The 27,767-nt window shown below is 52.6% G+C and overlaps 1 protein-coding gene and 1 long non-coding RNA gene across 2 annotated transcripts in view; both read right to left on the bottom strand.

The window, feature by feature from the left end:
- LOC140421320 (uncharacterized) overlaps positions 1 to 27,767 on the bottom strand; it is a 282,377-nt gene that overhangs the window by 163,837 nt on the left and 90,773 nt on the right. The gene's annotated exons all lie outside the window — the stretch shown is intronic.
- Positions 1,534 to 5,445, bottom strand: LOC140421319 (uncharacterized). The gene is made up of 2 exons (XM_072505968.1): positions 4,438 to 5,445; positions 1,534 to 3,321 (listed from the first exon to the last, which is right to left on the bottom strand). Exons 1-2 carry the CDS (start codon positions 5,411 to 5,413, stop codon positions 2,342 to 2,344), a joined length of 1,956 nt encoding a protein of 651 aa, XP_072362069.1. The 5' UTR covers positions 5,414 to 5,445; the 3' UTR covers positions 1,534 to 2,341.

Below are 27,767 nucleotides of genomic sequence, written 5' to 3'. Positions count from 1 at the left end.
CGCGCTCTATAGGCAAGTGAATTGTGATTGTCTTGTGGGCGGAAGAGAGCGGGTTGTTGTTTTAATTAACTAGAGGTGCCGATTTCCCTCAAGAAATTCACATAATTACTGCAGCGGATGCAGGTAACCCCCCCCCCCCCCCGTCTCATTTTAAAATGCGGAAATGCAGCGCAACCTATTGTTTGGACCCATTCGGGGTTCTTTCAATCTGTCCAGGCTCCCTCCTCCAATTTATTCCAGTTTTTTATAGCCTGGTGCGCCCCTGTTTTGTTTACATCCACTTTCGCCGCCTGACCTGGTAATAGGCCCTCGTCCCGAAAGCCTCAGACTGGCTGCAGGATCAAGAGCAGCAGAAATTTAGGGCAATGTAGCAAAAGGACTCGGGGCCGATTATGCAGCAGGGTCTCTGAGAGGCGAGTTTTACTGAGCTCGGTTTATACTTCTGCGGATTCTGAAAGTTTCACTTCTGAGATACCGTTTAATGAAGGAGGGGAGGGGGGTAGAAAACGAGAATAAAAGGTGATTGGTGCGGTGGGGGTTGTGTGTGTGTGTGGGGGGGGGGGGGGGCGGCAGGGGCACTGGATTTAGCCCGACTTTAGTGTATTGAAGCGGGAGTTTCGGGGCAGCTGAAGTATGGATTTGCGATGCCAGCGGACAGGGTGTGAAAGTAGCATCATCGTCAGTTTTGACTGAAAGAAAGAGAAACACATCTCAAACAAAAGAAAGCCTATTGGATTCAGTGGGGTTGTTAGGACAACGGAAAAATATCCTGAGATGATTAGTTCCACATCAAAGGAATTTACATTCAGTGGTAGAAAAGCGGTTCTTTTATTTAACCACAGGTTTTTTTTCATTAAGAGGAATCGTATGTTTGGCATTGTGTTTAATTTTCTCCATTCAGGACACACTTGTATTAATATATAAATAGAAGGACTCTTCTAAACTGCTAATTGTGCCGTGTAAAGGTATAAAGGGGACCTGTGAAATAGAAGAGGCCAGAGGGACAACACAGGGCATTTCAGTGAGTGTACGAGACTGTCTACACCCTCAGGAAGTGAATAGGGACCTTACAAAAACAAGAGGACTGAGAGGGTCTACACTGGGGATGAGGGCTGATTACAATCCACTCCTTGTAAACTGGGACTTCTCCCATTGCAATGGTCTCAATCCTCGGTCAGCGCGATAACCCGTGGCCAGAACCCCACTCCCGGCTGACTGATGGAGAGGAACCATTTCAAATAAAGCGCAATGTCTTTTCTGAATTCGTTACTCCAAAGATAATGCAATTATATCTAACAATCCTTTAACGTTTCAGAGTCCCAACCTGCATTTTAACAATCGCACGTTATTTGATTAAATTATAAGACATTTAATTTAAAAAACGCTTGATTGACATAATTTCGCCATTTGTTCCTAACACCTGTATTTTTCAGGGTGGATATGTGGCTGAGGACGTGCAGATGTTGCCCGCTGCGGACCAGTGGTTTTTCGGGGTGAACTCGTGTGTTTTAGATTTCAAAACATTTTAACATGTTTGATATAAATAACTTTTTTTTATATCTCGTTCGATACCTCAAGGACACACCCACATAAGTAAAAGGATAATAACAAAAACGCGCATATATAATCTAATAATCAGAATCTACAGCCCTAAAACAAACCAGCATCAATATTCTGAATATTTGCACCTCACACAAAGCGTGGAGAAGCAGGGAAGTTGGAAGAGGCATTACAATATTGTGAGATGGAACTGATGTCCTCACATTGAATGATTAATGTTAATAAGTTAGTTAAAGGAGATCAAAAGTCAAATTCAAGCCATGACCATTTTAGTCGGAGTTAGTAATGTTGACAAAGACAAGGGGAGGACACAACCTCCTATCCTGGGAAAGGCTGCAAAATTCCTCCAACTCTCTGCTCTTTCCTTCGCCCGCTCCCACAAATTAACCCAACACATATTACCGCACGCTTTAAACATTCAACCCTAAAGAACTGTCCCAGTACAGCCATTTGCACATTTATTATTCCACATAGGTTTATATAATTTATGTTAATTAAGAGGGGATTGATTTGCTCCAGATGATAGAAGACAGTATCGAACACATTGCCACATCACATTCAATTACACATATGTTCATTCAGACTGTCCCGTGTTTCCAAACGAAATTCTTTATATTGTTGATGTTCAGCTATTGAGTAAAAACACATTTCACAATAACGGTCATTTGGCAAGACCCGATTAAACTGGAGGTGAATGTCAGCGTTTAATGGATCCGTTTCCTGTCTCTTGGTGTAAGCTTCACTCCAGCTTCCGTCTTACTTCACATCTTGATGTAATAGTTCACTTCTCTGCGTACTTCATCACTTTAGCACTCTGCTCCTCCTGTTCTCCAGCGGGACAGGCGTGGCTCGGGGCTCTGGAGACGTTACTGCTGTACCTCCGGTGACAGGTGTACCATGCATTGAGAAGCCCCCCGGGGGCAGCAGGTGTCCTGCAGGGGGGGGAGAGCTGTCCCACTCCGGCTCTGCTGGGGTGCGATGGGCGCCGGGTTGTGGGCAGCCGCTTTCTGTGTAAGGGGTTGAACCCGCCTTGGGGCCGCTGTGAGGGAGCTGGCAGCAGCCGGATGGGTGCGAGCAAAGTTACGCCGTTCACTCTGGCCCCTGGCCAGGCAGAGGGAGCTGCACCGGACGGTCGGGTTAGAGAGAGTGCATCTAGCCTGGGCAAAGTGGGAGCCGCAGACAGGCTGCTCGGTAATTTGCTGACAACAGCTCCAGGTTTGGCTTCAGGCGGAGGACCGGGTCTCACGGAAGCTAATTGGGCGGGGGGGACTGCAGACCTCCCGGCTGGCATGGGAACCATTCTTCCCTCGGGCCTGGCTGAGGATAAGGGAGCTAAGGACATGCCAGCTCTTGTTATAATGGAAAGGTCCAATGTATTCTGTGGACTGGAGAGGGACATTGCAGCCACTTTGAAGGGAGGCGGCGCAACGCTTTCATCCCCAGGCCGGTTAGAGTGTGAGGGACAGGATGGAGCATTGGGCCTGCTTGACATGGGGTCACCTGGAGAAAGGTCACTCTCTGTGTCAGAATATGATATTCCAGTCAAGGGTTCGTGCTGGTAGCTCAGTGAGAGGCTCGGTTTGCAATGCATTTTCATGTGTTTCCGAAGGGAGCTGGGGTGGGTGTAGGATTTGTCACACTCTTTCATCTTACAGATATAGGGTTTGTCGCTGGTGTGAACATGAGAGTGCTTCTTCCGGTCGCTGCTGTTTGCAAATCTTCTGTCACATCCCTCGAATTCACACTTGAAAGGCTTTTCACCTAAATGAAGAATAATAATCTGAAATAATTCTCATAGGCTTCAAACACCCTCCTCTGTAAATACACTTCATTCAATTAATCAACAACGAAGCTTTGAATTATAATCGATGCTCCACAAATATCTGGAGAGTATAAACAGAGTCACGCGCACAGGTAGTGATAGATTATTGATAGATTCATACATCATATCTCAATCGATTCCTCCACCCACCCACATTTCGCCACATTGAGCGCACACAAAGCGCAGTTTCCCAATTAGCGATACATCAGGACTCAATACAGCCGAACACGGGTATTTCCGTCAAATGTACCCACAGACAGATCGATTATTTTATCTTTCAGAGTTGTACGAATGCTACAGGCCAAATATTTTTCTGGAGAAATTACAGAAGGAATACAGTGTTTGTGGAGCAGATTCGTCAATCCCGAATCTTGAGTTTATATTTATCACAAAGTTTGTGTGACAAAAATGTGACAGTCAAAAAGTCGGAAGCAACAAGGGAGCGAGCTGTGGGGCAGTTTCACTCTGATATTGTACAACTTATTGTGCTACTGGTACCCCAACCTCTTCAAACATCGTCACCCAAAAACTTCCCTTAAATTGGAAATTTCTCTTCAGTTAAACCAGTGAAATTACAATAAAACTAAGACCCTGGGAGTGTTTGTGTGGGGATTTCTCTGCGTGAACACTGAGCATTTTTAGTTTGTATTCAGTGATATAATTTTTTTAAAAAATCAATTAATCACATCCAGTAATAAATTTCCTGTATCAGCACTGATAATGTTTCTCATTCTGTAGATTGTTACAGCGGAATTTAGATAACCAGTATTGAAGTTTGATAACTTAATATTAAACTTTGATAACTAGTATTAAAGTTTGATAATCAGCATTAAACTTTGATAACTTAGTATTAAACTTAGAAAACTAGTCTTAAAGTTAGAGAACTTAGTATTAAACTTAGAAAACTAGTATTAAACTTAGATAACTAGTACTACACTTAGGCAACCAGTGTTAAACTCGGATAAGCAGTGTATAGTCGAGGGTTTTCTCAGCAGGGGAATGAGGATTAAAGTTGCTGGAAGATTCTGGTTGACAGGGTGAGCAAGCTGACTGACCTGTGTGCGTTCGCTTGTGTATCTTCAAGTTTTCGGATCTGGCAAACACTTTCTGGCAGCCGGGGTATGGGCACGGGAACGGTTTCTCTCCCGTGTGCACTCGGACGTGGTTGATCAGTTTGTACTTGGCTTTGAAAGCTTTGCCTTCCCGTGGACATTTGTCCCAGTAACAGACGTGAATGAGCGTGTCTGTGCCTCCAATGTGCTGCACCGTGAGGTGTGCCACTAGCTGCTGCAGGCTGTCGAAGCTCTGGGAACAGCAGCTCCTGCCTGCCCGCTCCTGGTCAATCCACTTGCACATCAACTCCCGCTTAATGGGTTGTTTCAAATACCGGAAAAACGAGCCTGCCCCGCCCTGGCTCACGTTGAGATTAATCGGGTTGTAACTTTGAAGTAAAGATTTCACATAATGATCGCTCCTTGAGGCGGTCACTTGGCTATAGTGGCGAGACCTGCCAATGAGCTCTGCCGCCGAACCCCGGGCACCGACAGCCCGGGGGGACGAGGGGCTTCCAAAGCTTTGCCCACACAGTCTGGGGGTGAAGGGGTGCTCTCCACTCTCAGCCTGGCTGCCCCGCTCAGGGTACCCCCTTGTGGGTGGCAGGAGCAGGCCATGGTGGCAGCCAGTGGCAGGGTGTTGATCGGAAAGACTGGGCATGGAGGATGCCGGATGCTGGTCCCTGCTGCCTGCCACACTGTGGCCACGGAAGCCGGAGAAGGAGTGATAGGGGGCTGGGTAACTCACACAGGGCGTGACTGCGCTGCCGGGGCAGCCTGAGCACACAGTGTGCGGGGGGCTGAGTTTTAAAGAGTGGCCCAAGTGTGGGGGGCCCAGGCTGAGGTCATCCTGACTGTCCCCGGGGTAAAGATGTGAGAGGGGATAGCCAGTGAATCTTGGCACGGCCATGATGCTGTGTTTGGAGTGATCATGAGCTAATGTGAGGGCTCGGAACCGCCTGCAATGGCCAGTGTCCATAACAACTGGAACCGACCCCCCCGCAACAAACCCTCCAGCTGGAACCTACCCCCTCCCCCTCCCTGCAACAAACCCTCCCGCTGGAACCTACCCCCCCCCCCCTGCAACAAACCCTCCAGCTGGAACCTACCCCCCCCCCTCTCCCTGCAACAAACCCTCCAGCTGGAACCTACCCCCCCCCCCCCGCAACAAACCCTCCAGCTGGAACCTACCCCCCTCCCTGCAACAAACCCTCCAGCTGGAACCTACCCCCCCCTGCAACAAACCCTCCAGCTGGAACCTACCCCCCCCCTCTCCCTGCAACAAACCCTCCAGCTGGAACCTACCCCCCCCCCCCGCAACAAACCCTCCCGCTGGAACCTACCCCCCCTGCAACAAACCCTCCAGCTGGAACCTACCCCCCCACCCCCCTGCAACAAACCCTCCAGCTGGAACCTACCCCCCCCCCCCTGCAACAAACCCTCCAGCTGCCCCTAAAAACTCAACTGGCAACCAGACTTGGTCCAAGCTTTGGGACTTGTCTGTTCCATATCTTATTCTGCAATTCTGTATCATCCCCTTAATCTTAGTAATACAAAGGCATCAAAAGCAGAGCAGAGTCCTGCTATAATAGCACAGCGGGAAGGGCGGCTTTTTTTAAATGAAGGCGAGAGAGATTGGAGGGATTTTCTAACTGACTGACGCAGGGGCAGTGTGCCGGGTAGGTACGCATGCGTTCACAGTTTGACTCCCCTCTAAAATATTGCAAAAAAAAAACCTTTGAACAACACGGCCCATCTAGAGGAACATCCGCCGCTTTATCGCTCGGGTTTGTGACGGTGGATGTGCCATTAAGTTCAATGAAAAGATGCTGAAACCGTGCCACACTGTAACAGCACCACAAACTGTCCCGCAAAACCAACCCTTGCAATCGCTGCCTAATTAACCTGACAAAGTGTGGTTCCATTGGGCACAATGTGTCAATCAGACATCCCAGTTAAATGTGGTTAAATATGTTGCCGGACAGAACAAATGCCGAGAAAAGATCAAATGTAACCGCGAGGAATCTCGAACTGACCTGTTCAGCGACATGTGGAGTTCTGTACTAACAAAGTAATGAGTTTTTTAATCGCACAAACATTGCCAAGATTGCCAGAATCTTCCGATTTTGTGAAAGTTGCTCAAAAAATAGAACTCATCCCGAATCCAATCCACAAAATATGTCAACAACTATATCCTGAAGACACTTCTAGAAAAATCCTAAACTAACAACTCCCCACATCTACACACTCACATACAATCACAGACACACACACATACCCACTCACGCACACACACGCACACACTTACTGACATACAATGACTCACACACACCAACTCACCCTCAAACAGACACAATCACACACTGCACAGTCACTCACATAGAAGCACTCACACACACACTCACTCACATACACTTACACCTCCTCCATGATAGTCCTCAATACCGGGTCCCCGCAAGGCTGCGTACTTAGTCCCTTACTATACTCCCCATACACACACGACTGTGTGGCAAAACTTGGCTCCAACTCCATCTACAACTTTGCTGATGACACAATCATAGTGGGTCGGATCTCAAACAACGATGAGTCAGGATACGGGAGGGAGATAGAGGACCTAGTGGAGTGGAGCAACAACAACAATCTCTCCCTCAGTGTCAACAAAACTAAAGAGGCGACTTCAGGAAGCGAAGTATCATACCCACCCCTGTCAGCATCAACGGGGCCGAGGTGGAGATGGTTAGCAGTTTCAAATTCCTAGGTGTGCACATCATCAACAATCTGTCCTGGTCCACCCACATCAACGCTACCACCAAGAAAACACAACTGCGCCTATACATCCTCAGGAAATTAAGGACATTTGGCATGTCCACATTAACCCTTACCAACTTTTACAGATGCACCATAGAAAGCCTCCTATCGGGCTGCATCACAGCCTGGTATGGCAACTGCTCGGCCCAGGACCGCAAGAAACTTCAGAGAGTCGTGAACACAGCCCATTCCATTACGCCCACCTCCCATCCAATGACTCTATCTATACCTCCTGCTGCCTTGGGAAAGCAGGCAGCATAATCAAAGACCCCTCAAGACCCCTCCCACCTGGGTTATTCTCTCTCCCAACGTCTTCCATTGGGCAGATAGAAAAGTCTGAGATCACGCACAAACAGATTCAAAAACAGCCTTTTCCCCGCTGTTGGATTTTCTGCCTGATAGAAAAAGTTGGAAGAATGAATAAGCCGGGTGGGAGGAGTCTTTGATTATGCTGCCTGCTTTCCCAAGGCAGCGAGAGGTGTAGATGGAGTCAATGGATGGGAGGCGAGTTCGCGCGATGGTCTGGGCTGGAGTGTTGTGTCCAGTATTGGTCTCCTTATTTGAGGAAGGGTGTGGTGATTGGAGGCAGTTCAGAGGAGGGTCACCAGATTGATTCCGGGGATGAAAGGGTTGACGTACGAGGAGATTAAACAGTTTGGGCTTATACTCCCTGGAGTTTAGAAGGATGAGAGGGGATCTGATCGATGTGTATAACATACTGAAAGGGATTGATAAAGTAAACGTAGGTTAAATGTTTCCCCTTCTCGGGCAGTCTAGAATGAGAGGTCACGGATATAGGTTTAGAGGCGGTAGATTTAGAACTGAGATGAGGAAGAACTACTTCTCGCAGAGGGTGGTGAATTTGTGGAACTCGCTGTCCCACAGTGCGGTGGATTCGGGGTCATTAACTGGTTTCATGAAGAAGATAGATTTCTGATTTAAAACGGGTTAAAGGGATATGGGCAACAGGAAGAGGTGGATTTGAGACCAGGGAGAGGTCAGCCAGGATCTGATTGAATGGTGGAGCAGGCGCAAGGGGCTGAATTGCCAATTTCTGCTCCTCACTCCTATGACCCTACGTACCTATGTGTACACACTCCCTCACAGACCCATACCCTCCCACATTCACACACCCAGTCACACAGACCCACACACGCCCTCACAATCCTTCTCTCTCTTTCACACTCTTTCACACACACACATCAATCACACACACACAGACTCACACCCACACACTCACAAAAAAAATCACTCACACACAGTCACATACACACAACCAATCACACACCCACTCACACACACAGACTCCTGCCCCCACACACTCATACACACTCTCTCTCACACACAGACACCCACACTGTCTCACATGCACACACACTCACATCCACACTCTCTCACATGCACAGACTCCCACACATTCATTCACTTCACACACACTCACCTTCACACACACTCACATAAACACACTCACACTCAAACTCACACTTACACTCATATGCTCACACACACACTCACCTTCACACACACTTACACCCACACCCACACACTGACACATACTCACACTCACGCACCAACACACTCGCCCTCACACATACTCTCACATCCACCTACACACACCTACACAACCACACACACCCACACACAGACACTCACAAACTCACACACTGACACTCATCACATACACCATGAACATCCATACTGACACACACACTCACCCACAAATACACCCACTCACACACACCCACATGCACTCCCACACGTACACCCACATACACACGCACACACTCACCACATAGAACCATAAACACTCACACCCACACACACACAAACCCGCATTCACTCTCACACACACAAAGTCACACACACTCACACAGACATGCACTCACAAACACACATGCTCACACACAACCCACCTGCACACACCCACACAGACTCTCACTCTCAGACCCACATATGCACACTCACTCCCACTAAAATATGCACCCACTAGCACACACACACTAACACACATCCACTAACACCCACCCACTGGCATGTAAACCCACTAAAATACACACCCACTAACATACACCCACTGACATACACTCACTGACATGCACACCCACTGACATACACACCCACTAACACACACTCACTGACATACACACCCACTAACATACACCCACACACACTAACATACATCCACTAACACACACTCACTGGCATGCACACCCACTAACATACACCCACAAACACGCACACACACACTAACATACATCCACTAACACATACCCACTAACACACAGACCCACAAACACACACATCCACAATCACATGCAACCACTAACACGCACACCCACTAACACACAAACCTATTAGTGCCCACCCACTAACACAAACCCACTAACACACACCCACTAACACCCCCCCTAACACACCCATTAACACACACTAACACAAAGATTAGCAAACACACACTAACACCCACTGACACACATACACACTAACACACACTAATACACACACCAACTAACACACATGCACTAGCACACACACTCACTAACACAGATACACACATACATGAACATGCACACACACTAATACACACTTGCACACTAACACAATAACACACACACTAATACACAGACCCACTAACACATACATGCTAACACACACACTAACACACACACATCAATCACACCTACACACTAACACACACACTGACATAGCACTGTTGCTTCACAGCTCCAGTGTCTCAGGTTCGATTCCTGGCCTGGGTTACTGTCTGTGCAGAGTCTGCACATTCTCCCCGTGTCTGCGTGGGTTTCCTCCGGGTGCTCCGGTTTCCTCCCACAAGTCCCGAAAGACGTGCTTGTTAGGTGAATTCTCCCTCTGTGTACCCGAATAGGCGCCAGAGTGTGGCGACTAGGAACTTTTCACAGTAACTTCATTGCAGTGTTAATGTAAGCCTACTTGTGACAATAATAATAATTATTATTATAACACACACTAACACACCCACTAACACACACCCACTGACACACAGCCACTCTATGCACACATCCACAAACATGCACATACTAACACATATGCTCACTGACACACACCCACTCACACACTAACACCCACCCACTAACACACACCCACTAACACCCACCCACTGATGCACACCAAATAACATACACCCAATAACACTCCCACCCACTAACACACACACTCTAACACATACACTCTAACACACACTCTAATACACACACTCTAACACACACACTCTAACACACACCCACTAACACACACTCTAACACACACACTAACACACACATTCTAACACACACACTCTAACACACACACTCCAACACACACACTCTAACACACACTCTAACACACACTTTAACACACACACTCTAACACACACTTTAACACACACACTCTAACACACACACTCTAACACACACCCACTAACACACACTCTAACACACACTCTAACACACACTCAAACACTCACGTTAACACACACATACTTACACACCCACTCTAACACATACACTCTAACACACACTCCAACACACACAATCTAACACACACTCTAACACACACTCTAACACTCACACTCTAACACACACTCTAACACACACTCTAACACACACTCTAATACACACACTCTAACACACACACTCTAACACACACACTCTAACACACACTCTAACAAACACTCTAATACACACACTCTAACACACACACTCTAACACACACCCACTAACACACTCTCTAACACACACATTCTAACACACACTCTAACACACACACTCTAACACACACACTCTAACACATACACTCTAACACACACTCCAACACACACAATCTAACACACACTCTAACACACACACTCTAACACACACTCTAACACACACTCTAATACACACACTCTAACACACACTCTAACACTCACACTCTAACACACACTCTAACACACACTCTAACACACACTCTAATACACACACTCTAATACACACACTCTAACACACACACTCTAACACACACACTCTAACACACACTCTAACACACACTCTAATACACACACTCTAACACACACACTCTAACACACACACTAACACACACATTCTAACACACACACTCTAACACACACACACTCCAACACACACAATCTAACACACACTCTAACACATACACTCTAACACACACTCTAACACACACTTTAACACACACACTCTAACACACACACTCTAACACACACCCACTAACACACACTCTAACACACACTCTAACACACAAACTCAAACACTCACGTTAACACACACATACTTACACACCCACTCTAACACACACACTCTAACACACACACACTGACACCCACCCACCCTATGCACACATCCACTAACACGCACACTCTGACACATATATACTAACACACTTACCAACACACAATCACTAACACGCCCCCACTGATACATACCCACTAACGCGCACACACACATTAACACAGACATGCTCTCACACACAGACCCGTTAACACACTCATTCAGTAAAACCAACATCCAACAAAGTATTGGGGAATGGTAGAGTTGTGGTAATACTACCACAAAATTGCGCTGAGGCCTAGGCTAATGGCTTCATACCCCACCATGGCAAGTGATGGGATTTAAATTCAGTTATAAATCCGGAATTAAAAATCTAGTTTCGGTGCGAGGGATCATGTTGATTGTCATTAAAACCCATCTGGTTCACTAATGTCCTTCAGGGCAGGAAATCTGCCGTCCTTACCCGGTCTGGCCTACATGTGACTCCAGACCCACAGCAATGTGGTTGGCTTTCAAATGTTCTCTGAAATTGCCGAACAAGACACTCACTTTCATCAATATTTCACAACAAATGGAATGAAACCAGAAGGTTGACCCGGCCTTGACCTCTGCTTCGGGAATGACAACAGCACGCCCAGCCCTGTTGTCTCTGCAAAATCCTCCTTACTAACACCAGGAGAGCTATCCCACAGACTAGCCAAGCAACAGCCTGACATAGTCATACTCACAGAATCATACCTCACAGACAATGTCCCAGACACCACCCTCACCATTCCTGGGTATGTCCTGTCTCACCGGCAGGACAGACCCAGCAGAGGTGGCGACACGGTGGCAAGTCTCATGGCAACAGGTCGAACATGGGCAAAGAAACCTCCTGCTGATTATTAAATATCACCATATAAAATGCCTTGGGATTCTCCGTAATCCTGTTTGCCAAGGGCTTTTCATGACCCCTTCTAGCCCTCATAACTCCTTGCTTAAGTTCCTTCCTATTTACCTTCCATTTTTCAAGGGTTTCGCCTGCTCTCAGCCTTCTAGATCATACGACTGCTTCCTTTTTCTTTAAGACTTGGCTCCCCAAATCCCTCATTATCCAAGGTTCCCGAAACGTGCCATACTTATCCTTCATCCTCACAGGAACCTGCCGGTCCTGAATTTTAATCAACTGACGTTTGAAAGCCCGCACATACCACATGTTGATTTGCCCTCAAACATTTGCCCCCAATCTAAATTCTTCAGTTCCTGCCTAATATTTTTGGAATTAGTTTTCTCCCAATTTAGCACCTTTACCCGAGGACCACAATTATCTTTGTCCACGGGTACCTTAAAACTTACTGAATTATGGTCACTATTCCCAAAATGCTTCCCTACTGAAACATCAACCACCTGGCCGGGCTCATTCCCCAATACCAGGTCCAGTATGGCCCCTAGCCTAGTTGGACTATCTACAGACTGTTTCAAGAAGCCCTCCTGGATGCTTCTTACAAACTTTGCCCCGTCAAAGCCCCTCGCACTAAGTGAGTCCCAGTCAATATTGGGGAAGTTAAAGTCACCCACCACAACAACCCTGTTGCTTTTACTCCTTTCCAAAATCTGCCGCCTATCGGCTCCCCTGTCTCCCGTAGTAAGCCGCCAACATTGTGAATGCAATGTTTTAGGGAATAGACTGAAGCACACCAAAACAATCTGTGAGATAGGCTCTAATCTAACAGTGTTGTGAAGGGAATGGTATCCTTTCATTGCAATAAAACTGGACATACAAGAGCTGGAAAATAAATGGGAGACTAAGTGCAGGAGTAAGAATGCTTAAAGAATCCTCAGAAAAATTGTTTCCCGTCGTGTCTGCACCGTCTCTCTAAATGAGCATCACGACTCAGGGCCTTTCTCCTGCCTTTTCCCCGGACCCCTGCACATTCTATTCAAATAATCATCCAATGCCCTCCGGAATGCCTCGATTGAACCTGCCTCCACCACACCTCCAGGCCGTGCATTCCAGATCCCAACCCCTCACTGGGTAAAAAAGCTTTTTCTCACATCACATTTGCTTCTTTTGCAAATCGCTGTAAATCTGTTCCCTCTCGTTCTCGATTCTTTTACCAGCGGGAACAGTTTCTCCCCGTCTACTCTATCCAGCCTCCTCGTGATTTTGAACATCTCTATCAAATCTCCTCTCAGCCTTCTTCTCTCCACGGAGAACAGTCCCAACCTCTCCAAACTATCCCCAGAACTGAAGTTTCTCATCCCTGGAACCATTCCTGTAAACCTCTCCTCTCTCTCTCCAATGTGGTCACATCCTTCCTACAGTGTGATTCCCAGAACTGTGCACAATATTCCAGCTGAGATCTAACTAGTGTCTTGTATAAGTTCAGCATAACCTCCTTGCTCTTTTGCTCTATGACCCTATTAATAAAGCCCAGAACACTCTCTGCCCAGAACACTCTCCACCTGTCCTGCGACCTTCAATGATCTCATGCGCAAAAACACCCACTGATGGTGGCTGATGATGCAATTTGTGTTCCTGATAGTTTCATGATGGAAAAGGCGTTAACAGGAGATATTCACAGAATTTATAAACCTGTTCCTTTCTGTAAAGTCAATTTTCAAAGTGACTTCTGGCCATATGAACAGAATTATTACGGTGGGAATTAGTCCCACCGACTGAAAGGGCAGCTTTTATTCTGGACGCTGCTCTGGACAGCGATGACCAAGCTGAATGAAAGGACTAACAAGCTTGGGAAAGTATTGGAAAATGAGAGGAAGCGGCGACTTGGGTAAAATTGTGAAAGCAATGAAAATGAAGGTTCCATTTCTGAAATGTCAACAGGGAGAATCTCAATGTGCAGAAGACTGCGGAACATCTCGTGGTTAAACTAGAAAATCATTTGCGAAAAGAGAGCAGTCCCTGGGTGCAAGTTCCTTGATCTGATGATGATCAAAACAATGAAAAGAGAGAATGAGAAAAATAATTTTCCAGCTGGTTGTCAATCAAACACCCCTAGTTTGCATTGCAAATGTAAAGTTCCTATTGAAGGATTGAAGGCACGTTTCCATTAACAGGGGAGGCGAGTGAGAAACCTCTCATCTTCTTCCATAATAAAGTTGATAAACTTAGGCAAAATTACTTTTATCACATAAAAATAGACCCATACCAATTATATTTGCAAAGGGGAAGACCACCAGTGCAATAATTTTCATTCAAACTAGCAAGGTTGAAACTGTAGTACAAATAGAGATATCAGCTGGTCAAGATAGTGCAAAAGAAAATGTTAATGTATCTTCACTACCTATGGTTGACCATGAAAAGACTACAGCCAAATTGTTGGTGTTCTATCCAGAGTTCAGACAAAGGGTGCAGGAGAAAATGCCAAATCTGAGTTATGCTAACATTGTGAGGTTTAAATTCTGCGAATGTATCTTGTGAATTTATTGATTTTTGTTGTGGCCAATCCACCTACCCTGCACATCTTTGGGTTGTGGGGGCGAAACTCACGCAGACACGGGGAGAATCTGCAAACTCCACACGGACAGTGACCCGGGGCTGGGATCGAACCCGGGTCCTCAGCGCCGTGAGGCAGCAGTGCTAGCCACTGCGCCGCCGTGCTGCCCCTCGTTTTGGTAAAACATTTGTAATTTGCATAATATGTGTGCACTTGTGAAACAATTTGAACGTCTTGTTTGTCCAGTGTGAAGTAAGATATTTGTCAGAACTTTATTATGTTAAGTTATTGTAAATAAACTGTAAAGCTGTTGTAAAAAAGACTTCACAGGAGTGAAACTTTCTTTCTTCCGAGGCAAAGGGTGTGATAAAACTCAGATACTTACCTTAATTTTAAATCACTAGCCGGCAGTTGGTGTCTTTTACCGACTGAGGCCTGGGCTTACAGGCCTGTGCAGATGCTGAGAGATGAAACAGCACAAAATCTGTAGGCCCTGAGACCAGAACCAGAGCATTATTCCAGAGAAGGTGTCTCGGTGAGGGATCAGAGAAAGGTCCCAGGGATTGGAAAGAGGTCGCAGAGGCAAGGTGAAAGAAAGAAGCAGAGAAACAGGCTCCGAGTTAAAAGCGAGCTTTGGGAATAGATTTGAAGTGAAGCAGGCTTCACAGAAGCCCTGAAGGTCCAACGAGGCAGCCAAAGGCATGCGACTCCTTACTGCTGGTCCTTTGGAGCTGTGGCGTTCTGATTGGTGTGTCCAAGGGTCTGAAGCTGTGCTTGGACGGCGAGGTTTGACAGTGCTTGGAGGGCCAGGGAGCAGCTTCTCAGTAGGTGAGATTTAAACACTGGAGGTGAATCCTCTTTGGGACCTTCCAAGTGGAGGCAAACAAGGTGAGTTCTTCAAATGTGGAGATGGGAAACTCTGGCGAGAAAGAGCAGGAATGTTCAGCGATGCAGGCATCACGATTGCACAGAGAATCACGGGGGAGCTGAAAATCGTGACCAGCACCGGGCGCTCGCCGGAATGCCATGCTCCGGAATGCCATGCTCCGGAATGCCATGCTCCGGAATGCCATGCTCCGGAATGCCATGCTCCGGAATGCCATGCTCCGGTGCCTCGACAGTGGCGGGAGTACATTCTACTCCTCACGTTCAGTAAATGCCATATTATTACAGGCACGACCTGGGATTCTCGGGCTCCCCCGATGCTCCACGTCCGCCAGGGGGAATTACTGAAGGCCAGGATCACTTGTGGTTTTAAATACAGGGAAACAGGCGCCGTGCCTCCTGGGGGAGAGAGAGGAGGGCTGACCTGTTCCCAGAGGCGCGACCATGGGCTGCCGGTCCTGCCGCTGGCAGGGTTGATGAGGGGGGGCCGTCACCAGGCCAGGGGAGGGCAGCAATGGTGGGTGACGGGGGCGATGAGGGGATGGGCCGTGGGGTCGGGGTGGTCACCCCCGGGAACAGGGCGTCCAGGCACTGCCCACCATTGCAGTGACCTGCAAAGCAGCCACCTTGCTGCGCACCCCACTGACCGCCCACCATGGCCCATGGTTACGCAGAGTGACACCGACCGTATGGGTGCACCCCACCACATCACCCGTGGCACTGCAGGCCGGGGCCACCGTGTAGCCCGTTGGACCTGGTTGGGCATGGGCGTATGCACCCTGCTGGCATTTCTGCCTTTCACCCCCTTCAGACAATGGACTTCAGAATTGAAGCAGGAATGGTGGCCTTTATCAGAGCAGCCGCAGTCCTGGGGGATGCACTGAGGCTGTGCGAGCTGGAGCTGCTCGTGGAGGAGGAGGAGGATGCTGCAGCAGCGGAGTCTGCCCCAGAGAAACAGGAGGCAGCCAGTGAGGATGGAGAGCCCAACAAGCTGAGGAGGAGGTGGGAAGGAGGCACCGCATCAGGCCTCGTGTGCAGCAGCAGCACCTGTCATTCGAGGACCTGCTGGACCGGGCACGTGATTGAAGACTCCGTCTAAGCTAGGGGACATAAGCAACATATGTGCTGGAACATGGCGCACCTGGCAACGCGGGGGTATGGGGGAAGACATTTACCTTCCAAGGCTCCAAGTGGGGACCTGTCTGGGAATCTTAAATTCAGTGCACAGGTGCATCCGTGCCATCACGGAGGCTCTACATGCTCAGTCAGCACAAAATACCACATTCAATGTGGACTGAGCCCACCAGGATGACAGGGCAGCAGAGTTTGCCGCCATTGCTGAGATGCCCCAGATCCAGGGGGTGATCGAGGGGATGCATGTCCCCCTACGAGCAGCAGCTCATGACAGGCTGTACTACACAAACCAAAAGGGGTTCTACTTGATGAAGGTGCAGTTGGTGTGTGACCATCAGATGCGCATCATGCACGTCTGCACCCGAACCCTGGGCAGTGTACAGCTCCGGGTGAGAATTCAGTTCCTGGGCGACAGGGGTTATCCGCTGCGGTCATGGCTGATGACGCCTATCCGGAGGCCACAGACTGACACGGCGAGACGCTACAATAATGCCCATGCAGCGACCAGGGGCTTGATTGAGTGGTGCCTAGGCCTCCTGAAGATGCGGTTCAGGTGCCAGGAGCACTCTGTATAGCGCTAGGATAATCTCCCACAAGGATGGGCATTGCATGGTGCACGGGTAGGTGCCGGAGTCCATGCAATCAGCTCAGCCCAGTTCAGCCCAGCCCAGCCCAGCCCAGCCCAGCCCAGCCCAGCCCAGCTCAGCCCAGCCCAGCCCAGTTCAGCCCAGCCCAGCGCAGCCCAGCCCAGCCCAGCCCAGCTCAGCCCAGCCCAGCTCACACCAGCCCAGCCCAGCCCAGCCCAGCCCAGCCCAGCTCAGTTCAGCCCAGCCCAGCTCACACCAGCCCAGCCCAGCTCACACCAGCCCAGCCCAGCTCAGTTCAGCCCAGCTCAGCCCAGCCCAGCCCAGGCCAGCCCAGCTCAGCCCAGCCCAGCCCAGCCCAGCCCAGCCCAGTCCAGCCCAGCCCAGCCCAGCCCAGCCCAGCCCAGCCCAGCCCAGTACAGCCCAGCCCAGCCCAGCCCAGCCCAGCTCAGCTCAGGCCAGACCAGCTCAGCCCAGACCAGCTCAGCCCAGCCCAGCTCACCCCAGCCCAGCCCAGCTCAGTCCAGCCCAGCCCAGCCCAGCCCAGTCCAGCCCAGCCCAGCCCAGCCCAGCCCAGCCCAGCCCAGTCCAGCCCAGCCCAGCCCAGCCCAGCCCAGCCCAGCCCAGTACAGCCCAGCCCAGCCCAGCCCAGCCCAGCTCAGCTCAGGCCAGACCAGCTCAGCCCAGACCAGCTCAGCCCAGCCCAGCTCACCCCAGCCCAGCCCAGCTCAGTCCAGCCTAGCTCAGCCCAGCTTAGCCCAGCTCAGCCCAGCTCAGACGAGCCCAGCCCAGCCCAGCTCAGCCCAGCCCAGCTCAGCCCAGCCCAGCTCAGCCCAGCCCAGCCCAGCCCAGCTCAGCTCAGCCCAGCTCAGCCCAACCCAGCTCAGCCCAGCCCAGCTTGCCCAGCTCAGCCCAGCCCAGCCCAGCTCAGCCCAGCCCAGCTCAGCCCAGCCCAGCTCAGCCCAGCCCAGCCCAGCCCAGCTCAGCTCAGCCCAGCTCAGCCCAACCCAGCTCAGCCCAGCCCAGCTTGCCCAGCTCAGCCCAGCTCAGCCCAGCCCAGCCCAGCCCAGCCTAGCTCAGCCCAGCCCAGCTCAGCCCAGCCCAGCTCAGCCCAGCCCAGCCCAGCCCAGATCAGCCCACTCCAGCCCAGCCCAGCCCAGCTCAGCCTAGCCAAAACCAGCCCAGCCCAGGCCAGCCCAGCTCAGCCCAGCCCAGCTCAGCCCAGCTCAGCCCAGCCCAGCCCAGCCCAGCCCAGCCCAGCCCAGCTCAGCCCAGCCTAGCCCAGATCAGCCCACACAAGCCCAGCCCAGCCCAGCTCAGCCTAGCCTAGCCCAGCCCAGCTCAGCCCAGCCAAAACCAGCCCAGCCCAGCCCAGCCCAGCCCAGCTCAGCCCAGCTCAGCCCAGCTCAGCCCAGCCTAGCCCAGATCAGCCCACACAAGCCCAGCCCAGCCCAGCTCAGCCTAGCCTAGCCCAGCCCAGCTCAGCCCAGCCAAAACCAGCCCAGCCCAGCCCAGCCCAGCCCAGCTCAGCCCAGCTCAGCCCAGCCCAGCCCAGCTCAGCCCAGGCCAGCTCACCCCAGCCCAGCCCAGCTCAGCCCAGCCCAGCTCAGCCCAGGCCAGCCCAGCTCAGTCCAGCCCAGCTCAGCCCAGCCCAGCCCAGCTCAGCCCAACTCAGCCCAGCCCAGCTTAGCCCAGGCCAGCCCAGCTCAGTCCAGCCCAGCTCAGCCCAGCCCAGCCCAGCTCAGCCCAACTCAGCCCAGCCCAGCTCAGCCCAGGCCAGCCCAGCTCAGTCCAGCCCAGCTCAGCCCAGCCCAGCCCAGGCCAGCCCAGCTCAGCCCAGCCCAGCCCAGCTTAGCCCAGCTCAACCCAGCTCAGACCAGCCCAGCCCAGCCCAGCCCAGCCCAGCCCAGCCCAGTCCTGCCCAGCCCAGCCCAGCCGAGCGCAGCCCAGCCTAGCTCAGCTCAGCCCAGCCCACTCCAGCCCAGCCCAGCTCACCCCAGCCCAGCCCAGCTCAGTCCAGCCCAGTTCAGCCCAGCCTATATCAGCCCAGCCTAGCCCAGCTCAGACCAGCTCAGACGAGCCCAGCCCAGCTCAGCCCAGCCCAGCTCAGCCCAGCCCAGCTCAGCCCAGCCCAGCTCAGCCCAGCCCAGCTCAGCCCAGCCCAGCTCAGCCCAGCCCAGCTCAGCCCAGCCCAGCTCAGCCCAGCCCAGCTCAGCCCAGCCCAGCTCAGCCCAGCCCAGCTCAGCCCAGCCCAGCTCAGCCCAGCTCAGCTCAGCCCAGCCCAGCTCAGCCCAGCCCAGCTCAGCCCAGCTCAGCCCAGCCCAGCCCAGCCCAGCCTAGCTCAGCCCAGCCCAGCTCAGCCCAGCTCAGCCCAGCCCAGCTTGCCCCGCTCAGCCCAGCCCAGCCCAGCCCAGCCCAGCTCAGCCCAGCCCAGCCCAGATCAGCCCACACCAGCCAGCCCAGCCCAGCTCAGCCTAGCCTAGCCCAGCCCAGCTCAGCTCAGCCCAGCCCAGCCCAGCTCAGCCCAGCCCAGCCCAGATCAGCCCACACCAGCCAGCCCAGCCCAGCTCAGCCTAGCCTAGCCCAGCCCAGCTCAGCTCAGCCCAGCCCAGCCCAGCTCAGCCCAGCTCAGCCCAGCCCAGCCCAGCCCAGCTCAGCCCAGCTCACCCCAGCCCAGCCCAGCTCAGCCCAACTCAGCCCAGCCCAGCTCAGCCCAGGCCAGCCCAGCTCACTCCAGCCCAGCTCAGCCCAGCCCAGCCCAGCTCAGCCCAACTCAGCCCAGCCCAGCTTAGCCCAGGCCAGCCCAGCTCAGTCCAGCCCAGCTCAGCCCAGCCCAGACCAGGCCAGCCCAGCTCAGCCCAGCCCAGCCCAGCTTAGCCCAGCTCAACCCAGCTCAGACCAGCCCAGCCCAGCCCAGCCCAGCCCAGCTCAGCCCAGCCCAGCCCAGCCCAGCTCAGCCCAGCCGAGCTCAGCGCAGCCCAGCTCAGCCCAGCCCAGCTCAGCCCAGCCCAGCTCAGCCCAGCCCAGCCCAGCTTAGCCCAGCCCACCCCAGCCCAGCTCAGCCCAGCCTAGCTCAGCTCAGCCCAGCCCACTCCAGCCCAGCCCAGCTTAGCCCAGCCCAGCCCAGCTCAGCCCAGCCAAAACCAGCCCAGCCCAGCCCAGCCCAGCCCAGCTCAGCCCAGCTCAGCCCAGCCCAGCCCAGCTCAGCCCAGCCCACTCCAGCCCAGCCCAGCTTAGCCCAGCCCAGCTCAGCCCAGCCCAGCCCAGCTCAGCCCAACTCAGCCCAGCCCTGCTTAGCCCAGGCCAGCCCAGCTCAGTCCAGCCCAGCTCAGCCCAGCCCAGCCCAGCTTAGCCCAGCTCAACCCAGCTCAGACCAGCCCAGCCCAGGCCAGCCCAGCTCAGCCCAGCTCAACCCAGCTCAGACCAGCCCAGCCCAGCCCAGCTCAGCTCAGTCCAGCCCAGCTCAGCCCAGCCCAGCTCAGCCCAGCCCAGCCCAGCTCAGCCCAACTCAGCCCAGCCCTGCTTAGCCCAGGCCAGCCCAGCTCAGTCCAGCCCAGCTCAGCCCAGCCCAGCCCAGCTTAGCCCAGCTCAACCCAGCTCAGACCAGCCCAGCCCAGGCCAGCCCAGCTCAGCCCAGCTCAGTCCAGCCCAGCTCAGCCCAGGCCAGCCCAGCTCAGCCCAGCCCAGCCCAGTTCAGCCGAGTTCAGTTCAACCTATCTTTCTGGGTGGTGTTTTTACGATAAAGGGGCCTGTGTTGTGGTGCAGTGAGATGATTTCACATTCGTGGGGGGTGCCTGGGTACTGAAGGTTGTCGGCTAGGAAAGTGTGGGTCTTGGTCCTTTTAACAGTGATGTCGCGTCCCTGCAAAAGAAGGGTCCATCTGGCTGCTCTGATCTGGCTTACTGTACCGTCCTTAAGTCGTCCGTCTAGTAAAAGTTGGGTGGGGGGGGTGTTCCGTGAGGAGTGTGATGGGGTTTAGTCCGGTGATGTATGCGAAGTATTGAACGGCCCAGAAAACTGCGAGCAGGTGCCTTTCACAGGCTGAAAATCCCTGCTCCACAGGATCAAAAAGTCCGGAGGCGTAAGCCACGGGTCTTAACTGTTCGTGCCGTTCCTGGAGGAGCACGGCCTAAAGGGTGCGGTCTGTGCTCGCTACCTCTATAGCATAGGGGGAAAGCGGGTCTGGAACCTGTAGTGCGGGGGCTGCTATGAGTGCTTGTTTCAAAGAGTCCACAGCATCCGTATGCTGCGGAAGCCATTCCCAAGGGGCTCCTTTCTTTAGGAGGTCTGAGAGGGGTGCTGCTTTGGTGGTGAAACCGTCAATGTGGTTTCGGCAGTAGCCAACCAGTCCTAAAAACGACCGGAGGGCGGAAACATTCTGGGGAAGGGGCAATTTGACAATCGAGTCAATTCTTTTATGCTCGATCTCGCGTTTACCATGCGTGATAATCGTTCCCAAATATACCACTTTGTTTTCCAAAATTTGGGCTTTCTTGGGGTTCACTTTGCATCCAATTTGCTGTAGGAGTTCCAGGAGTTCGGCCAGAAGCGCGATGTGCTCTGCCTTGGTGTCTGTCTGCAGTAATAGGTCATCCACATACTGGACCAGACATTCGGGGCGAGAAAATGTTGATAAACCATTAGCCAGCTGTCGGTGGAAAATGGAGGGGGAGTTGTGGAATCCTTGTGGAAGGTATGTCCACGTGGACCTTTAAAAGTGAAGGCAAATTTGTACTGGCACGCTTTTGCCAATGGAATGGACCAGAATCCGTTACTCATAGATTATCATAGAATTTACAGTGCAGAAGGAGGCCATTCGGCCCATCGAGTCTGCACCGGCTCTTGGAAAGAGCACCCTACCCAAGGTCAACACCTCTATCCTATCACCATAACCCAGTAACCCCACCCAACACTAAGGGCAATTTTGGACACTAAGGGTAATTTAGCATGGCCAATCCACCTAACCTGCACATCTTTGGACTGTGGGGGGAAACCGGAGCACCCGGAGGAAGCCCACGCAGACACGGGGAGGATGTGCAGACTCCGCACAGACAGTGACCCAAGCCGGAATTGAACCTGGGACCCTGGAGCTGTGAAGCAATTGTGCTATCCACAAGGCTACCGTGCTGCCCTATGTCCAAAACCGTAAAATATCGTGAGTTGAGTCCCTGTTTGAGCATGGTCTCGGGACTTGTGGCTACCGTGGGGCTGCTGCGGGGGTGACTTTGTTGAGTTCCCGGTAATCGATGGTCTGTCTCTATGATCCATCGGGCTTTCTCACTGGCCAAATCGGGGCGTTATTAGTAGAGGCTACTGATCTAAGTACGCCTTGTTCTAATAAGCTATCAATAACCTTTGAGATTTCTCCCTCTGCCTCTTGGGGAAATCCTCCTACATTCTGTGGGTCGGGAAGGGCTGCTACAACTGAAGGGTCTCAGCTTAAAACTGTGAGCTTCACTTGCTCACGCTCATCCGGGCCGTACATGGTCGCCTGCTGCTTCACTCTAGCAAAGAGGGGCTACTCTAGGGGCAGCACGGTAGCCTTGTGGATAGCACAATTGCTTCACAGCTCCAGGGTCCCAGGTACAATTCCAGCTTGGGTCACTGTCTGTGCGGAGTCTGCACATCCTCCCCGTGTGTGCGTGGGTTTCCTCCGGGTGCTCCGGTTTCCTCCCACAGTCCAAAGATGTGCAGGTTAGGTGGATTGGTCATGATAAATTGCCCTTAGTGTCCAAAATTGCCCTTAGTGTTGGGTGGGGTTACTGGGTTATGGGGTTATTGGGTTATGGGGTTACTGGGTTATGGGGATAGGGTGGCGGTGTTGACCTTGGGTAGGGTGCTCTTTCTAAGAGATGGTGCAGACTCGATGGGCCGAATGGCCTCCTTCTGCACTGTAAATTCTATGAAAGAAGTGGTGGGGGTCTGAGGTGGGGAGAACGGTGTGATCTTTTCGCACGCGTCCCGTAATTGGGTCACGGTTAAGGGGGTGGTGTAAAGGAATTCCGCGTCTCCTTCCGATGTGACTGTGCGGTGGGTGGTTACTGGATTCATGGGAACCTGATCTATCTGCTCTGTCGGGGGTTGGGGTGCTTTTCTCCTTTGGGGCTTTCCTTACGCACATGTTCCCTGTACATATTAATGCGAGGTTTCGTTTAATTCTTGCCAATCAGGGCTGTCTTCTTCATCTAATTGGGATCCAAAGGTGCTTTGAAACCCATTTTGCACTGAAAGCAAAGACTGCAGTTCCGCAATCTGCTTCCGGCATTTTGCATGATCCACTGAGCTTTGTCTGTGCTCCATGGTGGCAGCATGGAGTGCTCTTAACACTGCTTTTAGATTGCTGCACTGCCTTTGCAATGCCTCTACCTGTTTCTCTGTCTCTTCTCTTACCAGGACTGCACGTTGCGTGTCCTGATAGGTCTTATCGTATTGGGTTTGGAAGCTGCTCAGATGCGCTAGACAAGACTGGTGTGCCCACTTGGCACATCCACCTCTCCGTCCTTCTGCTGCCAACCTCCTTCTTAAATCTATATTCTCTCTCTCAATCTCACTAACATCGACCTTGCTCATTTAATGTCTCTCTTCTATCTCTTTGCGGAGCGTCCGAACGACCTCCTCTGTGCCTCACAATTGTGCCAGACAGGACACGATTGCCATCGGCTTGCGAGCTTTTCCTAAGCTCTTCTTATGGATTTCACTCAGGTTCTCCCACCAAGTATGTCCTATACTCCCGGGTCCTGTTTCCTTATTGTCACAGAATTCACTCCAAAGGGGCCATCCTTTCCCTTTGAGATATTTTCTGATCTCTTCTTCCCAAACGGGACACTGACCTACTCTGCTGCTGGTCGCTGCGACCGCAAATTCCTGGGGGTTCATGAGGCGTTGCATTGCCTTCATTGCCATCTTTCCTATCTGAATGCTCTTTTAAAATTTGGAACGAGGGTACTAAGGCGGTGCTGTAAACATGGGTACGGCGTTCGCTACTTTCCGGAATACAAACTCCCGACAGTTTTTCGCAACAAAAATCTATCAGTTTTACCTTATAGCCCTGTTAGTTACGCATGCATTAACACACTTCCGAATTATGAGGATTGATCAGAACTGCTTGAACACGTGTGGTTTTTCTGTTCCCAATTAGATTCTCAATTCAAATTTTGGGTTCTCCCGGAGTGGTTAGGCCACTTCTAAGTCGGGTCCCGTCAGAATGTCGCCAGTAAATGTTGCTAACTTTACTTGGCTCTTAATTCGTTGCTCGTTGTGTCTTTACTTAATTTGCTCTGTTTCTATAACCTTTGCTCTTGAGTCGCCAGGTATCTTTATGGTACCGCCACGAGGTTCAAGTTCAAGTGCTGATCAATAACTCAACACACCAATTAGTAAGGTTCAAATCAAAACACATTTATTATACACAGTCAATCACTACTCATGCATAAAACTCTACTTACTAGACTATCTCTAACACTAAAAGGCCTATACTTAGCTTTGGAACTGGCCCACCAGGTCAGGGGAACAAATGGCCTTCCGTTCGATTCTGAGTCTGCGGGATTCGAAGCTGGTATGGACTGGTAGCTAGGAGCGCCTATCTCGTAGCGTGCGTTGACTGGAGACTTACTTGGTTGATGCAGCGGCTAGGCAGGTCACTCTCACGGGTTGGTTCGAGTTGCTGAGTGAACCTGCCAAGAAGGACGAATTGAACTTGGGGACTCTACTTTATAGTCCCCAGGGGCTTCGTGCCGTTCGTGGCGGACCCCGTACCTGGTTCCAAGTGATTGGACTACGATCCGATCACTTGGATCGATTTCTCCAATACTGGAGTTGTTCCCTGATCGCTGGGCAGTCCCTGAGTGTCCGTTGGCCTTCCTTTGTCTCGGCTCCTGCTGGCGCCGAGGAGTCTGGCTTGGCCTTATCCACCTTAAACGTTCCAATTGTTCCCAGGGATCGCTCATTAATATGCAGATGGCTGTTGGTTTCAGTGCTGTCTGGGCTTCTGCAAGTTCTAATACACCTGCTAGTTTTTCCTGGCTTGACTGAATTTCCCTGTATTCTTTGCGGATGTCCATTTTAAGTTGGGAAGTGGCCAACCCAGGTGGCTGCACCAGCCTCTGGAATGACCGGCCCTGGATGGGCCCAGCAATCACTCGGGTGTCCCAGGTGGCATGGTGCTTGGGCCGGGGATGAGGTCAGATCAAACTCCTGGGGCTCCCCTGGTACCTGGCGCTGCCAGTCCTGGAGGCACGCTCCCGTCTCAACCAGGGTCTCAATTCTTGTAGTTTTGAAGCTCAGGTCTGGGCCACCACCCTCCGGGACTGGCTCAAGCCGGCTAGTGCCAGGGCAATGCTGTTGAGCGCACAGTCAGGACCTGCAGTGCCTGGGCCAAGCTCTGGAGTGCCACTGCAATGTCCAGGTGTCGCTGGGACATGGCTCCTGTGACATATCCAATTCACCTAACAGCTCGTCTTTCGGGACTTGTGGGAGAAAACCGGAGCTCCCGGAGGCAGACACGGGGACATGGGAAGAACGTGCAGACTCCGCACAGACAGTGATCAAAGCCGGGAATCGAACCTGGGTCTCTGGCGCTGTGAAGCAACAGTGCTAACCACTGTGCTAACGTGCTGCCATGGGGGGTTTCTACCTCCACCGGATGTGCCACTGCAGATGTCTCGTGCATAATAGATAGTGCCCCAGGAGCCTCTTCACTAAATTGCCCAACCGAGGGGAGTGTCTCAGGGATGGTGGAGGGTGTTGGTGATGGGTGTGCTGCAGAGTGGGTGCTGCCCCCGGGCTGGACTCCGGGGTGTCTCGGGCTGGCGTTTGGGGCCTCGCGTCGCTCTAATTTGCTGACCCCTCGCTGGAATCCGCTTGAGGTCGGGGGCAGAGGGCAGGAGGGACAGCAGAAGGACACGTCTCATCGCCAGGTGATCCGGCAAGATACAAGACATGATTGGATTGCGGGTCGGGGGTGGATGGTAGTGAGGAGGTGGTGTGGGGGTGGTGAGGGAGTGGTGAGGGGGTGGTGAGGGGGTGGTGTGGGGGTGGTGAGGGGGTGGTGAGGGTTGGTGAGGGGGTGGTGAGGGAGTGGTGAGGGTTGGTGAGGGGGTGGTGAGCGCGTGGTGAGGGGGTGGTGTGGGGGTGGTGAGGGAGTGGTGAGGGAGTGGTGAGGGTTGGTGAGGGGGTGGTGAGCGCGTGGTGAGGGGGTGGTGTGGGGGTGGTGAGGGAGTGGTGAGGGGGTGGTGAGGGAGTGGTGAGGGAGTGGTGAGGGTTGGGGAGGGAGTGGTGAGGGGGTGGTGAGGGAGTCGTGAGGGGGGTGAGGGGTTGGTGAGGGGGTGGTGAGGGAGTGGTGAGGCGGGGTGAGGGGTTGGTGAGGGAGTGGAGGGGGGGTGGTGAGAGGGTGGTGAGGGGGTGGTGAGGGGGTGGTGAGGGAGTGGTGAGGGGGTGGTGAGGGGGTGGTGAGGAAGTGGTGAGGGGGTGGTGAGGGGGTGGTGAGGTAGTGGTGAGGGGGTGGTGAGGGAGTGGTGAGGGGGTGGTGAGGGGGTGGTGAGCGGGTGGTGAGGGAGTGGTGAGGGAGAGGTGAGGTGGGGTGAGGGAGTAGTGAAGGGGGTGAAGGGGTGGTGAGACAGTCGTGAGGGGGTGGTGAGGGAGTAGTGAGGAGGGTGAGGGGTTGGTGAGGGAGTGGTGAGGGAGTGGTGAGGGAGTGGTGAGGGAGAGGTGAGGTGGGGTGAGGGAGTGGTGAGGTGGGGTGAGGGAGTGGTGAGGGAGTGGTAAGGGAGTGGTGTGGGGGTGGCGAGGGGGGGTGAGGGAGTGGTGCGGGGGGTGAGGGTGTGGTGGGCGGGTGAGGGGGTGGTGAGGGTGGGTGCGGGGGTGGTGTGGGGGTGGTGAGGGGGTGGTGAGGGAATGGTGAGGGGGTGGTGAGGGAGTGGTGAGGGGGTGGTGAGGGAGTGGTGAGGGGGTGGTGAGGGAATGGTGAGGGGGTGGTGAGGGAGTGGTGAGGGGGTGGTGAGGGAGTGGTGAGGGGGTGGTGAGGGAATGGTGAGGGGGTGGTGAGGGAGTGGTGAGGGGGTGGTGAGGGAGTGGTGAGGGGGTGGTGAGGGAGTGGTGAGGGGGTGGTGAGGGAGTGGTGAGGGGGTGGTGAGGGAGTGGTGAGGGGGTGGTGAGGGGGTGGTGAGGGAGTGGTGAGTGTGTGGTGAGAG

This window comes from Scyliorhinus torazame, chromosome 5 (assembly GCF_047496885.1).
Source record: "Scyliorhinus torazame isolate Kashiwa2021f chromosome 5, sScyTor2.1, whole genome shotgun sequence".
Lineage (NCBI taxonomy): Eukaryota > Metazoa > Chordata > Chondrichthyes > Carcharhiniformes > Scyliorhinidae > Scyliorhinus > Scyliorhinus torazame.
Note: the sequence above shows the minus strand (reverse complement) of the source record. Positions and strands in the feature narration are given on the sequence as shown.

Coding starts and splice junctions, on each gene's coding strand:
- LOC140421319 (XM_072505968.1), bottom strand. CDS start 5,413: ATGGACACTGGCCATTGCAGGCGGTTCCGAGCCCTCACATTAGCTCAT. Junction 3,322..4,437: donor ACACAAGCGAACGCACACAG/GTCAGTCAGCTT, acceptor TTCTTCATTTAG/GTGAAAAGCCTTTCAAGTGT.